This window comes from Oncorhynchus clarkii, chromosome 19 (assembly GCF_045791955.1).
Source record: "Oncorhynchus clarkii lewisi isolate Uvic-CL-2024 chromosome 19, UVic_Ocla_1.0, whole genome shotgun sequence".
In the NCBI taxonomy this organism is placed as follows: domain Eukaryota; kingdom Metazoa; phylum Chordata; class Actinopteri; order Salmoniformes; family Salmonidae; genus Oncorhynchus; species Oncorhynchus clarkii.
This window is the reverse complement of record NC_092165.1, coordinates 61,300,597-61,317,517: the sequence shown is the minus strand read 5'-3', so window position 1 is coordinate 61,317,517 and position 16,921 is coordinate 61,300,597. Positions and strand designations below refer to the sequence as shown.

At 47.0% G+C, this 16,921-nt stretch overlaps 1 protein-coding gene across 4 annotated transcripts in view; it reads right to left on the bottom strand.

The window, feature by feature from the left end:
- Positions 1-4,666: 4,666 nt before the first annotated feature.
- LOC139375458 (alpha-actinin-1-like) overlaps positions 4,667-16,921 on the bottom strand; it is a 103,159-nt gene continuing 90,904 nt past the window's right edge. For 3 of the 4 annotated variants that reach the window (XM_071117264.1, XM_071117267.1, XM_071117266.1), the window contains exons 18-22: positions 15,311-15,490; positions 15,025-15,171; positions 8,884-8,964; positions 7,430-7,588; positions 4,667-5,957 (exon numbers count right to left, since the gene is read on the bottom strand). In XM_071117264.1, the coding sequence (XP_070973365.1) occupies positions 5,799-5,957; positions 7,430-7,588; positions 8,884-8,964; positions 15,025-15,171; positions 15,311-15,490 (726 nt within the window). In that variant the 3' untranslated portion in view covers positions 4,667-5,798. Of the gene's footprint in view, positions 5,958-7,429; positions 7,589-8,046; positions 8,113-8,883; positions 8,965-15,024; positions 15,172-15,310; positions 15,491-16,921 lie in introns of all 4 variants that reach the window. The other variant, XM_071117265.1, reaches the window with a different exon arrangement.

The window sequence follows — 16,921 nt, the reverse complement described above, 5'->3', positions numbered from 1 at the left end:
CCCAACTGCCATATGGAATGTTGACTGCTCTGTCCCAACTGCAGTATGGAATGTTGACTGTTCTGTCCCAACTGCAGTATGGAATGTTGACTGCTCTGTCCCAACTGCCATATGGAATGTTGACTGCTCTGTCCCAACTGCAGTATGGAATGTTGACTGCTGCGTGTGTGAAGCATTATTCCAACCAATGTTTTAGCTGGAACTGAAATGCCTACCTCCGTATTTAGCTACTGAAATTAAAATACAATTACTGCACGCATTATGTCAATTATGTTAATTGCTTAAAAGCTTTAAGGGGAAATATAATTGTCATATTTTCAGGGTAAAATTCAGGTGCAAAATCATTTTGGGATCATCTAGTTAGTCATGATGGAAACACCAACACAGCATTCATGGGACCAGAAGAAAACACAGACAAAACATTATCATTAGAGGCCAACACACACGGCAAGCTACCAGATATCATTCATTAAACAACCAGTATTTAATTGTACTGCATTTTAACAGCAGTGAAATGTTGTAAGGGTATCCCGTATTGTTGTATATGTTTATCATACATGCTAGTAGCCTAGAGCATTTCTCCTTTACCAAAATAATCCATCCAGCTGCCAGGTGTGGCATATCAAGACGCTGATTAAACGGCATGATCATTACACAGGTGCACCTTGTGATGGGGACAATAAAAGACCACTCTAAAATGTGCAGTTTGATCACACAACGCAATGCCACAAATGTCTCAAGTTTTGAGGGAGCGTGCAACTGGTGTGCCGACTGCAGGAATGTCCACCAGAGCTAATGCCAGAGAAATTAATGTTAATTTCTCTACCATAAGCCACCCCCTCCAACGTCGTTTTAGAGAATTTGGCAGTATGTCCAACCAGCCTCTACCGCAGACCACATGTATCCACGCCAGCCCAGGACCTGCACAGCCTGCTTCTTCACCTGCCGGATCGTCTGAGACCAGCCACCCAGACAGCTGATGGAACTGAGTATTTCTGTCTGTACTAATGCTGCTCTAATATCTCTATTGCTGGACATACCATTCTTAGTATATCTTGAGTAAAGTCTTCCGGTTTACATACATGTAATTGCATCTTGATTACTGCTACTGTGCTATTTGGGTGTTAATTACTTCTACCCCCTCCTTTTTCGAACATTCTGTTAAAAATCGTGCAACTTTTCAGCGTCCTGCTACTCATGCCAGGAATATAGTATATGCATATGATTAGTATGTGTGGATAGAAAACACTCTGAAGTTTATAAAACTGGTTAAATCACGGCTGTGACTATAACAGATCGTGTGTTTCATTGAAAAACGCAAGAAAAACTGCTCTCTGAAAGCTAAAAATAATTTCCATAAGTCACTTCCACGAATTGTTAAAAGAGGACAAAATTTAATATCGACCTGCATGCAATTCATACAAATTCCACACGATGTCGCCATTGTCGTCATTTTCAATTGAATTAATTGTTGGAAAATCCATCTATCTGGCATCCGTTTCTTCCAGTCTTCACCCGGATGTTGTTAATGAAGACATTGGTAGCCATTGATTTGCAAACGAGGAGCTATTGAATATACATCGCCCTGTAATCATTTTGATAGATTATAAACGTTTACTAATACCTAAAGTTGGATTACAAAAGGATTTCGAAGTGTTTTGTGAAAGTTTATCGTCGACTTTTTTAATTTTAAAAAATTACGCAGCGTTTAAAAACGATGTTTTTTTCTGAATGACACAGCTTCCATACAAAGCTATTTTGGGTATATATGGACCGATTTAAACGAAAAAAAGACCCAATAGTGATGTTTATGGGGCATATAGGAGTGCCAAGAAAGAAGCTCGTCAAAGGTAATGAATGTTTTATATTTTATTTCTGCGTTTTGGGTAGCGCCGGCTACCGCAAAATCTGTTGTTTACGTGTCGTGCTGGTATTTTGGGGGGTGCATGCTATCAGATAATAGCTTCTCATGCTTTCGCCGAAAAGCATTTTAAAAATCTGACTTGCTGGCTAGGTTCACAACGAGTGTAGCTTTAATTCAATACCCTGCTTGTGAATTTTGATCAAGGTTTGAGTTGTAACGAGTACATTTAGCATTTAGCGTAGCGCATTTGCATTTCCAGGTGCCTACTTGAGACGTCTGCGTCTCAAGTAGCATCAAGAAGTTAATCGGATTCTAAGTTCTTGATTAGTTTTTTTTTTCTGTACTTAAAAAAAAAAAAAAACATTTAAATGATTGTTGTATTTGTTTGACATTTTAATCACAGACATTAAAACCAGATTTTACTGCATTGTTAGAAGCTAATGACCTGATCTGGTCATTACTAAGGCAGTTCGTTCTGTTCTGAAGCATCAGGTCATTGTGTCATTACTAAGGCAGTTCGTTCTGTTCTGAAGCATCAGGCCATTACTAAGGCAGTTCGTTCTGTTCTGAAGCATCAGGTCATTACTAAGGCAATTTGTTCTGTTCTGAAGCATCAGGTCATTACTAAGGCAGTTGGTTCTGTTCTGAAGCATCAGGTCATTACTAAGGCAGTTGGTTCTGTTCTGAAGCATCAGGTCATTACTAAGGCAGTTGGTTATGTTCTGAAGCATCAGGTCATTGTGTCATTACTAAGGCAGTTTGTTCTGTTCTGAAGCACCAGGTCATTACTAAGGCAGTTAGTTCTGTTCTGAAACATCAGGTAATTACTAAGGCAGTTAGTTCTGTTCTGCAGCATCAGGTCATTGTGTCATTACTAAGGCAGTTTGTTCTGTTCTGAAGCATCAGGTCATTAATAAGGCAGTTAGTTCTGTTCTGAAACATCAGGTAATTACTAAGGCAGTTAGTTCTGTTCTGCAGCATCAGGTCATTACTAAGGCAGTTAGTTATGTTCTGAAGCATCAGCTCATTACTAAGGCAGTTCGTTCTGTTCTGAAGCATCAGGTCATTTTGTCATTACTAAGGCAGTTAGTTCTGTTCTGCAGCATCAGGTCATTGTGTCATTACTAAGGCAGTTAGTTCTGTTCTGCAGCATCAGGTCATTACTAAGGCAGTTCGTTCTTTTCTGAAGCATCAGGTCATTACTAAGGCAGTTCGTTCTTTTCTGAAGCACCAGGTCATTACTAAGGCAGTTAGTTCTGTTCTGAAGCATCAGGTCATTGTGTCATTACTAAGGCAGTTCCTTCTGTTCTGAAACATCAGGTCATTACTAAGGCAGTTCGTTCTGTTCTGCAGCATCAGGCCATTACTAAGGCAGTTAGTTCTGTTCTGCAGCATCAGGTCATTAATAAGGCAGTTAGTTCTGTTCTGAAGCATCAGGTCATTACTAAGGCAGTTCGTTCTGTTCTGAAGCATCAGGTCATTACTAAGGCAGTTCATTCTGTTCTGCAGCATCAGGTCATTACTAAGGCAGTTCGTTCTGTTCTGAAGCATCAGGTCATTACTAAGGCAGTTCGTTCTGTTCTGAAGCATCAGGTCATTGTGTCATTACTAAGGCAGTTCGTTCTGTTCTGAAGCATCAGGTCATTACTAAGGCAGTTAGTTATGTTCTGAAGCATCAGCTCATTACTAAGGCAGTTCGTTCTGTTCTGAAGCATCAGGTCATTTTGTCATTACTAAGGCAGTTAGTTCTGTTCTGCAGCATCAGGTCATTGTGTCATTACTAAGGCAGTTAGTTCTGTTCTGCAGCATCAGGTCATTACTAAGGCAGTTCGTTCTTTTCTTAAGCATCAGGTCATTACTAAGGCAGTTCGTTCTTTTCTGAAGCACCAGGTCATTACTAAGGCAGTTAGTTCTGTTCTGAAGCATCAGGTCATTGTGTCATTACTAAGGCAGTTCCTTCTGTTCTGAAACATCAGGTCATTACTAAGGCAGTTCGTTCTGTTCTGCAGCATCAGGCCATTACTAAGGCAGTTAGTTCTGTTCTGCAGCATCAGGTCATTAATAAGGCAGTTAGTTCTGTTCTGAAGCATCAGGTCATTACTAAGGCAGTTCGTTCTGTTCTGAAGCATCAGGTCATTACTAAGGCAGTTCATTCTGTTCTGCAGCATCAGGTCATTACTAAGGCAGTTCGTTCTGTTCTGAAGCATCAGGTCATTACTAAGGCAGTTCGTTCTGTTCTGAAGCATCAGGTCATTGTGTCATTACTAAGGCAGTTCGTTCTGTTCTGAAGCATCAGGTCATTACTAAGGCAGTTCCTTCTGTTCTGAAACATCAGGTCATTACTAAGGCAGTTCGTTCTGTTCTGCAGCATCAGGCCATTACTAAGGCAGTTAGTTCTGTTCTGCAGCATCAGGTCATTAATAAGGCAGTTAGTTCTGTTCTGAAGCATCAGGTCATTACTAAGGCAGTTCGTTCTGTTCTGAAGCATCAGGTCATTACTAAGGCAGTTCATTCTGTTCTGCAGCATCAGGTCATTACTAAGGCAGTTCGTTCTGTTCTGAAGCATCAGGTCATTACTAAGGCAGTTCGTTCTGTTCTGAAGCATCAGGTCATTGTGTCATTACTAAGGCAGTTCGTTCTGTTCTGAAGCATCAGGTCATTACTAAGGCAGTTCCTTCTGTTCTGAAACATCAGGTCATTACTAAGGCAGTTAGCTTCATCAGAGGCACAGCAGAGGTATATTGTGATACTATGTCAGTGTGTACTGTGGCAAAGTAGGAATAAGTCTTAAGCAATTATAGCAATTTTTCTTTCTTTCTTTTTATTTTTTTATCAGGTGAAGAAAAAATACCTTTTTTTGTTCTGTATAATAAAATATGTTAACTTTATTCATTTTCTGAAGAAAAACAATAACAAGACAGAAATACATTTCTCCCCCTCTTTGTAAACCTGGAGAGATTTGCTGCATTGCTGCACAGGAAGCAAGTGCAACTGAGGCAGAGTGTGAGGGAGGGAGTGGGGAAGGAAGGAAGGAAGGAAAGAAGGAAATAAGGAAGGAAGGAAGGAAGTAAGGAAGGAAGGAAGGAAAGAAGGAAGGAACGAAAGAAGGAAAGAAGGAAGGAAGGAAAGAAGGAAGGAAATAAGGAAGGAAGGAAGGAAGGAAGGAAGGAAGGAAGGAAGGAAGGAAGGAAGGAAGGAAGGAAGGAAGGAAGGGTCTTTCTCCGGGGTGAAGTTTTCCCTAGGTACATAATCTAGAATCAGCGTCCCCTCTCCCAGTCCTAACCATTAGCGGGGGAAATGCTAAACTGACCCAAGATCAGCGTCTAGGGTCAAATTCAATGTAGGAAGCTAAGGGCGGTGGAGGTGGAAGGGGTGAAAGAGGAGAAAGTGGCAGACAGGATGACAATGGCATATAATATAAGGCCAGCAACATAGAAACATGTTTTGAGTGTTGTAGAGCAGAGCTAGCCTGATGCCATATCGATCTGTTCTGTTTTGAGCGCTGTAGAGCACAGCTAGCCTGATGCCATATCTATCTGTTCTGTTTTGAGCGCTGTAGAGCAAAGCTTGCCTGATGCCAGATCTGTCTTGTGATGTTTTGGCAAACTGGCATGACAACGATGAGTGACGGTATGGTAAGATATCACCAACAGATCTGGGACCCAGACTAGAGCAGGGCTGTAGTGATGGCCCAGTGAGAACAAGATGTCTTTTCAATCAAAAATACATATTTTTTTAAACATATTTTTACCAAAAATTACATATTTTCAACCAGAAATATGTATTTTTGAAGTTTTTTCAAACAAAAGGACGTTTTGTCAACGTCTTGTGCTCACTGGGAGGGCAGTAGGGTCTTGTGGGCGGTGGAGAGAGCAGGTAGACTTCATAGGACATAACCTCCCAGGTCAGGGGTCAAAGGTCATCCAAAGGTCACTCAGAGGTCACTCTCTCCGTAGAGTGCGGTGGAGAAGGACATGTAGTCCAGGGCGCCGGGGACGGCGTCGGTGCCGGAGTAGGGCGCCATGCGGGCGATGCAGTACTCTGCCTGATCAGGAGGCAACTCACGACGAAGCTCATCAGCCATGATGAAGTTCTGGTGTAGGAAGAGAGAAGAAGGGAAGAATAGTTTCGTTAAGTAAATAAGGATTTAATGTTTGATGTTTACGTCTGTATTCACTGTATAGCCCTGCCAGATGATTGTAGTTCTGCTGTTGACTGTATAGCCCTGCCAGATGATTGTAGTTCTGCTGTTGACTGTATAGCCCTGCCAGATGATTGTAGTTCTGCTGTTGACTGTATAGCCCTGCCAGATGATTGTAGTTCTGATGTTGACTCTATAGCCCTGCCAGATGATTGTTGATCTGCTGTTGCCTCTATAGCCCTGCAAGATGATTGTAGTTCTGCTGTTGACTGTATAGCCCTGCCAGATGATTGTAGTTCTGCTGTTGACTGTATAGCCCTGCCAGATGATTGTAGTTCTGCTGTTGACTGTATAGCCCTGCCAGATGATTGTTGATCTGCTGTTGACTGTATAGCCTTGCCAGATGATTGTTGATCTGCTGTTGACTGTATAGCCATGCCAGATGATTGTAGTTCTGCTGTTGACTGTATAGCCCTGCCAGATGATTGTTGATCTGCTGTTGACTGTATAGCCCTGCCAGATGATTGTTGATCTGCTGTTGACAGTATAGCCCTGCCAGATGATTATAGTTCTGCTGTTGACTGTATAGCCCTGCCAGATGATTGTTGATCTGCTGTTGACTGTATAGCCTTGCCAGATGATTGTAGTCATGTTGGGCGAGTTGGAACCGGTGTATATCTGAATCAAACGCGCCAAATAAATTGACATTTTGGGGATATAAAGAACGACATCATCGAACAAAAGGATCATTTGTGATGTTTCTGGGACATTTTGGAGTGCCAACAGAAGAAGATTTTCAAAGGTAAGGCATTTGTTATATCGTTATTTCTGACTTTTGTGTCGCCACCTGCCTGGTTGAAAATGATTTTAATGTGTTTGTATGCGGGGCGCTGTCCTCAGATAATCGCATGGTTTGCTTTCGCCGTAAAGCCTTTTTGAAATCTGACACTGCGGCTGGATTAACAAGAAGTTAAGCTTTATTTTGATATATTGCAGTTATATTTTTCGGTTATCTTGAATATTGATATTTCTGTAGTTTGAATTTGGCGCTCTGCAATTTCACTGGATGTTGTCAAATTGATCCCGCTAACAGGATTGGCACGGGAAGGGATCACTAACAGGTTAACTGATTGACTGATTGATTGATTAACTGATTGATTGACTGATTGATTGACTGATTACCTGATTGACTGATTGATTAACGAATTAACTGATTGATTGATTGACTGATTGATTAACCGATTGATTGACTGATTGATTAACCAATTAATTGATTGATTGACTGATTCATTAACTGATTAACTGATTTTTTAACTGATTAACTGATTGATCAACTGATTGATTGACTGATCGGTTGATTAACTGATTGATTTGATTGCTTGCTAGCTTGATTAATTGAATAATTGCTAAATGTATATGATTACCTTGTCCCCAGCCAGGACCTTGAAGGAGGCCATGACCTGGTCAGCGGTGTCAGTATCGGCCGTCTCTCGGGACATGAAGTCAATAAAGGCCTGGAACGTGACCACGCCCACCCGGTTGGGATCCACGATGCTCATGATGCGAGAGAACTCCGCTTCACCCTATTGGACAGGAACCATAAACACTATCACCAAGGAGACCATCACCAGAGCAACAAGCAAATTACACTGCAAGCATCACATCACATACTTCAGTTAGCAGATGGAGCTTTCACATAAAGGTGATATATAGACTGTGTTCCAAATGGCATACCAGTCCCTATAATATAGTGGACTACTTTTAACCAGGTCTCAGGCTATGACGTAAACAAACTATGCTTTTTATACTGTAAATGAGAGACAAGACATATTTTCTCGTTAAGAGATCAATCTGATCGTGATTGGTGGACCGTTTTGTTTCCAAATGAATGTGGACTGATCTGAGACAAGTGAACATTTGTTGCCTTTCCACAAATGGCTACAAGGCAGATAAGACACATATTGATACACTCATAGGTTCATAGGCACACATAGGAGGGTACTTGACAGAGGGCGAGATGGAACGGGTGGTTTGGCTTTACCATGTTGTAACCGAGGGAGATAAGGCAGGTTTTGAAGTCTTCCGCTTCCATCATCCCTGTTTTCTTCTACAGGTACCAGCCAGGGACAAACAGTACGAAGGAGGAACAGATTGAAAGGTGGAAGAGGAAATATGGGGGGGGGATAAAGTAGGGGAGGGATGTCACAGGTACCCAGGTGGACATTAAGATGGGGGGTGGACAGAAGAAGAAGAAGAATTGAGGTACAAGGGGCATAGAGGTGGGTACAGGGAATAAATTGAGGTAGAGGGGGGATAGAGGTGGGTACAGGGAATAAATTGAGGTAGAGGGGGGATAGAGGTGGGTACAGGGAATAAATTGAGGTAGAGGGGGGATGGAGGTGGGTACAGGGAATAAATTGAGGTAGAGGGGGGATAGAGGTGGGTACAGGGAATAAATTGAGGTAGAAGGGGGGATAGAGGTGGGTACAGGGAATAAATTGAGGTAGAGGGGGGATAGAGGTGGGTACAGGGAATAAATTGAGGTAGAGGGGGGATAGAGGTGGGTACAGGGAATAAATTGAGGTAGAGGGGGGATAGAGGTGGGTACAGGGAATAAATTGAGGTAGAGGGGGGATAGAGGTGGGTACAGGGAATAAATTGAGGTAGAGGGGGGATAGAGGTGGGTACAGGGAATAAATTGAGGTAGAGGGGGGATAGAGGTGGGTACAGGGAATAAATTGAGGTAGAGGGGGGATAGAGGTACAGGGAATAAATTGAGGTAGAAGGGGGGATGGAAGGGAATAAAAGGTACAAAACAAAAAGAACAAAATGACATCGTTAACCTCAGGCCCCTGCAGTGTGGAGCTGTGTTCAGTACCTGTGCATCGTTGGCGATATCGAAGCCCAGACTGATCAGGCAGGCCTTGAACTCCTCAGCCCCCAGAGTGCCCGAGTGGTCCTGGGGTGTCAGGTGTGGTAGGGGCCAGGTGTGAAGGGTCAGATGTGCCAGGTGTGAAGAGCCAGGTAGGAGCCCAGGCCAGGTGTGCCAGGTGTGAAACGCCAGGTACAGGGCAAGGCCAGGTATACCAGGTGTGAAGGGCCATGTGGAGGTGTGCCAGGTATCAGGTGAAGCCACAGTTCATGCAGCACAGCACACATGGAACAAGTGTGTCAGGGGGGTGTCAGAGGGGTTGTCAGAGGGGTGTCAGTGAAAGGGTTGGGTGAAGTAGACAGGAGAGGTAGGGTAGATAGGAGAGGGTAGGGGTGTGTCATGCAGAAAGAGATGTGGGGTGTTGGATTGACAAGGGGATGGATATAGGGGTGGATGGTTGATAAGGAGTTGGGGATAAGGGTGGATGGATGATAAGGGGTTGGGGATAGGGATGGATGGATGGATGATAAGGAGTTGGGGATAAGGGTGGATGGATGATAAGGGGTTGCATATAGGGGTGGATGGATGATAAGGGTGGATGGATGATAAGGGGTTGGATATAGGGGTGGATGGATGATAAGGGGTTGGATATAGGGGTGGATGGATGATAAGGGGTTGGATATAGGGGTGAATGGATGATAAGGGGTTGGATATAGGGGTGGATGGATGATAAGGGTGGATGGATGATAAGGGGTTGGGGATAGGGGTGGATGGTTGATACGGGGTTGGGGATAGGGGTGGATGGTTGGTACGGGGTTGGGGATAGGGGTGGATGGATGATAAGGGGTTGGGGATAGGGGTGGATGGATGATAAGGGGTTGGGGATAGGGGTGGCTGGTTGGTACGGGGTTGGGGATAGGGGTGGATGGATAATACAGGGTTGGGGATAGGGGTGGATGGTTGATACGGGGTTGGGGATATGGGTGGATGGATGATAAGGGGTTGGGGATAGGGGTGGATGGATGATAAGGGGTTGCATATAGGGGTGGATGGATGATAAGGGTGGATGGATGATAAGGGGTTGGATATAGGGGTGGATGGATGATAAGGGGTTGGATATAGGGGTGGATGGATGATAAGGGGTTGGATATAGGGGTGGATGGATGATAAGGGGTTGGATATAGGGGTGGATGGATGATAAGGGTGGATGGATGATAAGGGGTTGGGGATAGGGGTGGATGGTTGATACGGGGTTGGGGATAGGGGTGGATGGTTGGTACGGGGTTGGGGATAGGGGTGGATGGATGATAAGGGGTTGGGGATAGGGGTGGATGGATGATAAGGGGTTGGGGATAGGGGTGGATGGTTGGTACGGGGTTGCGGATAGGGGTGGATGGATGATACAGGGTTGGGGATAGGGGTGGATGGTTGGTACGGGGTTGGGGATAGGGGTGGATGGATGATAAGGGGTTGGGGATAGGGGTGGATGGATGATACGGGGTTGGGGATAGGGGTGGATGATTGATAAGGGGTCGGGGATAGGGGTGGATGGATGATACGGGGTTGGGGATAGGGGTGGATGGATGATAAGGGGTTGGGGATAGGGGTGGATGGATGATAAGGGGTTGCATATAGGGGTGGATGGATGATAAGGGGTTGGGGATAGGGGTGGATGCATGATACGGGGTTGGGGATAGGGGTGGATGGTTGGTACGGGGTTGGGGATAGGGGTGGATGGTTGATAAGGGGTTGGGGATAGGGGTGGATGGTTGATAAGGGGTTGGGGATAGGGGTGGATGGTTGATAAGGGGTCGGGGATAGAGGTGGATGGTTGATAAGGGGTTGGGGATAGGGGTGGATGGATGATAAGGGGTTGGGGATAGGGGTGGATGGTTGATAAGGGGTCGGGGATAGTGGTGGATGGATGATAAGGGGTTGGGGATAGAGGTGGATGGTTGATAAGGGGTTGGGAATAGGGGTGGATGGTTGATAAGGGGTCGGGGATAGGGGTGGATGGTTGATAAGGGGTTGGGGATAGAGGTGGATGGATGATAAGGGGTTGGGGATAGGGTGGATGGATGATAAGGGGTTGGGGATAGGGGTGGATGGATGATAAGGGGTTGGGGATAGGGGTGGATGGATGATAAGGGGTCGGGGATAGGGGTGGATGGATGATAAGGGGTTGGGGATAAGGGAGTACGGTTGATAAGGGGTTGGGGATAGGGGTGGATGGTTGATAAGGGGTCGGGGATAGGGATGGATGGATGATAAGGGGTTGGGGATAGGGGTGGATGGATGATACAGGGTTGGGGATAGGGGTGGATGGTTGATAAGGGGTCGGGGATAGGGGAGTACGGTTGATAAAGGGGTTGGGGATAGGGGTGGATGGATGATAAGGGGTTGGGGATAGGGGTGGATGGTTGATAAGGGGTTGGGGATAGGGATGGATGGATGATACGGGGTTGGGGATAGGGGTGGATGGATGATAAGGGGATAGGGGTGGATGGATGATAAGGGGTTGGGGATAAGGGAGTACGGTTGATAAGGGGTTGGGGATAGGGGTGGATGGATGATAAGGGGTTGGGGATAGGGGTGGATGGATGATAAGAGGTTGGGGATAAGGGTGGATGGATGATAAGGGGTTGGGGATAGGGGTGGATGGATGATACAGGGTTGGGGATAGGGGTGGATGGTTGATAAGGGGTTGGGGATAGGGATGGATGGATGATACAGGGTTGGGGATAGGGGTGGATGGATGATAAGGGGATAGGGGTGGATGGATGATAAGGGGTTGGGGATAAGGGAGTACGGTTGATAAGGGGTTGGGGATAGGGGTGGATGGATGATAAGGGGTTGGGGATAGGGGTGGATGGATGATAAGAGGTTGGGGATACGGGTGGATGGATGATAAGGGGTTGGGGATAAGGGAGTACGGTTGATAAGGGGTTGGGGATAGGGGTGGATGGATGATAAGGGGTTGGGGATAAAGGTGGATGGATGATAAGGGTGGATGGATGATACGGGGTTGGGGCCATGCACAAGAAGAGACAGAGAACACAATACACGTTAGGACCTGAGGTGCTGAGGCTGTGACACAGTGCTGTGTTTGGTCCAGTGACAGGACATTCATTCAGAGGTAGTTCGGCACAGTGTGACAGGCAAACGGCTTTGTGTTACGGTGTGCGACAGGCATATATGTCCCTCATACATCATGTAACACAGTGGTTCCCAAAGTCAAGTGGTGAACATTTAGGTTTTTGCCCCTCGGAACTGATTCAGAAATTCAAAGCTTGATGACGAGTTGATTATTTGAATCAGCTGCGTTGTGCTGGGGAGGGGCGGGGGGAGAGGGGGGAGGGGCGGGGGGAGGGGGAGAGGCAGGGGGGAGAGGGGGGGGGTTTGTGAAACCCTGGTATAAAACATATTTTTCCCCTTAGTCTGAGACATGACTGTAAAACCTTGTAAGGCCATAGGGACACGATCTACAGCCACATGTCTCTGGGGGAAAAGTTGTCCCTACATATCTGTCTCCAATAGACTCCAATAAACCTCACGAACTCATAACCGCCCTAAAAAACAAGAAAAACTATTTTTAATTCAACGCTGCGTCATCGCGAGCGAGCGGAAAGACATGAGAGACACTAGAACGATTTCCCTTCCATAGTTATTTAACTGCGGTTATTACTGACTGATGAACAACAGCGTGGCTACGGAAGAATGCATGAGGTCATGGAGAAACGTAACGGTGGAGTCCATCTACAAAGGCTCGGTTGGGGATACGGAGGAGTGTGTAGGTGGGGTGTGTAGGTGGGGTGTGTAGGTGGAGTGTGTAGGTGGGGTGTGTAGGTGGGGTGGGTAGGTGGAGTGTGTAGGTGGGGTGTGTAGGTGGAGTGTGTAGGTGGGGTGTGTAGGTGGGGTGGGTAGGTGGAGTGTGTAGGTGGGGTGTGTAGGTGGAGTGTGTAGGTGGGGTGTGTAGGTGGAGTGTGTAGGTGGGGTGTGTAGGTGGGGTGTGTAGGTGGAGTGTGTAGGTGGGGTGTGTAGGTGGGGTGTGTAGGTGGAGTGTGTAGGAAGGAAGGGAAGTGTGTAATATTTTTAAAAAATTAAAATAAACTCCTCCATCCATCCATAATAGGTTGTGTTCTTCATACTGATGTTACACTGTGATCTGGGAGAGGGGGGGGCGAGGATAAATGGGACAGGAGAGGGGGGGGTTAGGATAAATGGGACAGGAAAGGGCCTAGGGAGAATTTCTTCTGAGAGGAATAGTGGTGTCCTGAGGTTTACTCTCATCAGTGGAATAGGAGTAAGGTATAGTCTCTGGAACAGCTTGTGATCTTCTATCTCTCTCCCCTCGTATACTCATTAAATATCATCAGCTTAAATGAGTTCAACAGCTCTATTCAATGTTATCAGTTGGTCCTGGTTAATTATCTGCACGATGTACGTTTGGTGACACAAAAACAAACCTTTCATAAGTCCTGTAGTTTTGTTAGTGCCCACTATGAGAGGAATAACATGGTTCAATGACCCAACAAACGATCCTCCGTCCACCTCAACCTCCTCGCTTTGCTCGTGTTAATGTGTGTAAAACGCATTGTTTATAACAATATTCAGTAGGGTAGACAATGAGTGTCCTGTGAAACCTCTTCTTCTCTGCTCTATGGCCTGTAGTCCCCCCCCCCCCCCCCCCCCCCCCACAGCACCTCTTCCTCCCTGTACGTAATATTCAGTAGGGTAGACAATGAGTGTACTGTGAAACCTCTTCTTCTCTGCTCTATGGCCTGTAGTCTCCGTGAAACTGACCCCCCCTCACAGCACCTCTTCCTCCCTGTACGTAATATTCAGTAGGGTAGACAATGAGTGTACTGTGAAACCTCTTCTTCTCTGCTCTATGGCCTGTAGTCTCCGTGAAACTGACCCCCCCTCACAGCACCTCTTCCTCCCTGTACGTAATATTCAGTAGGGTAGACAATGAGTGTACTGTGAAACCTCTTCTTCTCTGCTCTATGGCCTGTAGTCTCCGTGAAACTGACCCCCCCCACAGCACCTCTTCCTCCCTGTACGTAATATTCAGTAGGGTAGACAATGACTGTACTGTGAAACCTCTTCTTCTCTGCTCTATGGCCTGTAGTCTCCGTGAAACTGACCCCCCCCCCCACAGCACCTCTTCCTCCCTGTACGTAATATTCAGTAGGGTAGACAATGAGTGTACTGTGAAACCTCTTCTTCTCTGCTCTATGGCCTGTAGTCTCCGTGAAACTGACCCCCCCTCACAGCACCTCTTCCTCCCTGTACGTAATATTCAGTAGGGTAGACAATGAGTGTACTGTGAAACCTCTTCTTCTCTGCTCTATGGCCTGTAGTCTCCGTGAAACTGACCCCCCCCCCCCCCCCCCCACAGCACCTCTTCCTCCCTGTACGTAATATTCAGTAGGGTAGACAATGACTGTACTGTGAAACCTCTTCTTCTCTGCTCTATGGCCTGTAGTCTCCGTGAAACTGACCCCCCCCCCCACAGCACCTCTTCCTCCCTGTACGTAATATTCAGTAGGGTAGACAATGAGTGTACTGTGAAACCTCTTCTTCTCTGCTCTATGGCCTGTAGTCTCCGTGAAACTGACCCCCCCCCCACAGCACCTCTTCCTCCCTGTACGGTCTCTTCTCCGTGAAACTGACCCCCCCCCCCACAGCACCTCTTCCTCCCTGTATGGTCTCTTCTCCGTGAAACTGACCCTAAGACGGTCTAACCCCCCCCCCCACAGCACCTCTTCCTCCCTGTACGATCTCTTCCCTGTGAAACTGACCCTAAAACGGTCTACCCCCACCCACAGCACCTCTTCCTCCCTGTACGGTCTCTTCTCTGTGAAACTGACCCTAAAACGGTCTAACCCCCCTACAGCACCTCTTCCTCCCTGTACGGTCTCTTCTCCGTGAAACTGACCCTAAAACGGTCTAACCCCCCCGACAGCATCTCTTTCTCCCTGTACGGTCTCTTCTCTGTGAAACTGACCCTAAAACGGTCTAACCCCCCCCACAGCACCTCTTCCTCCCTGTACGGTCTCTTCTCTGTGAAACTGACCCTAAAACGGTCTAACCCCCCCACAGCACCTCTTCCTCCCTGTACGGTCTCTTCTCCGTGAAACTGACCCTGTCGAAGTGGTTGAAGGAGGCCCTGAACTCGTTCATCTGGTCCTGGCTGATGCCCTTGGCATCCCGCGTCAGAATCTGGTTCTCGATCTCGTTGATGGTTCTGGCGATGGTGGTCAAGAGCTGCTCCCAGCCCACACGGATATGCTGCGGGGAGTGGGGGGGGGGGAGGGGTGATCAGACCCAAGATAGTCATCGTAAGGTCACACATTCAAAAACGTATTGTGAAGGTTCTGCGGGTCTCAATAAGAATTGTACCCGATCTCGATATCGTTTGCGTTCTTACCTCCATGGTGTAGTTGGTGTGCTTGTTGTCGAAGATGAGAGCTTCCTGAATCAGTTGGTGGTCTCCCTCCAATTGGTCGATCTTTGGCTTGTAGTTGACAATGTTCTTCTCGTATTGGCGGAGGTGGGTCAGCTGATCCTCCAGGGTTCCGTGCATCTCGATGGAGATGCGACCAATCTCCTGCAGAGAGAGAAACATGGAAGAGGAGGAGGAGGGGGTTCAGCAAAATCAACTGGACAGAATGTTTGAGTTAAATCATTCTGCCGAGTATGAAACCATCCCCAGGAGAGGGAGGGTTAAACCCCAACTGGACAGAATAGAGACTAGAGAACAGAGACTGTTTGAATTGGTTGGTGAAAAACAGGCATGAGAACAAAGAACCAAAACTGCTCTCACCTCTAACCCGGACCCGACCGATCTAAACCAGCACCTCGTACCCGACCGATCTAAACCAGCACCTCGGACCCGACCGATCTAAACCAGCACCTTGAACCCGACCGATCTAAACCAGCACCTCGGACCCGACCGATCTAAACCAGCACCTCGTACCCGACCGATCTAAACCAGCACCTCGTACCCGACCGATCTAAACCAGCACCTCGTACCCGACCGATCTAAACCAGCACCTCGGACCCGACCGATCTAAACCAGCACCTCGGACCCGACCGATCTAAACCAGCACCTCGGACCCGACCGATCTAAACCAGCACCTTGAACCCGACCGATCTAAACCAGCACCTCGTACCCGACCGATCTAAACCAGCACCTCGGACCCGACCGATCTAAACCAGCACCTCGTACCCGACCGATCTAAACCAGCACCTCGGACCCGACCGATCTAAACCAGCACCTTGAACCCGACCGATCTAAACCAGCACCTCGGACCCGACCGATCTAAACCAGCACCTCGGACCCGACCGATCTAAACCAGCACCTCGGACCCGACCGATCTAAACCAGCACCTCGGACCCGACCGATCTAAACCAGCACCTCTCTCTGAGAACACTGACTATGAAGTGACACTCTTTTTAATGGGGGTCCGTGGGGCCGGACGGCAGGGGCTGGTAATATGAGTTGTGGATTGTACACCCAGGACGCTAGTATTGTAGTCAAGTCACTAAACCACAAGTCCAGTCACAAGTCCCAAGCATTCAGAGTCCAAGTCCAGTCACAAGTCCCAAGCATTCAGAGCCCAAGTCCAGTCACAAGTCCCAAGCATTCAGAGTCCAAGTCCGGTCACAAGTCCCAAGCATTCAGAGTCCAAGTCCGGTCACAAGTCCCAAGCATTAGGAGTCTTTCATTCAGAGTCCAAGTCCAGTAACAAGTCCCAAGCATTCAGAGTCTTTCATTCTGAGTCCAAGTCCAGTTCTACAGGACATTACAGTGCAGTGTTCTGATATTGATAGCAATACCCCCAAAGGAACCTATGGAGCCAGTAAGTTCCAATATCAGTACTAATGGTCATTTCTGCTCTGCCTGGACTTTGGACCATGGAAATAGAATGAATAGAACATTCTGGTTCTCTACTCTGGGTCACCTCCATCTTGGTTTGGATCCAGGGCCCGATGACGTTGGCTTGGTTGGGTTAGGGTTAGGGTTAGAGGTCAGGGG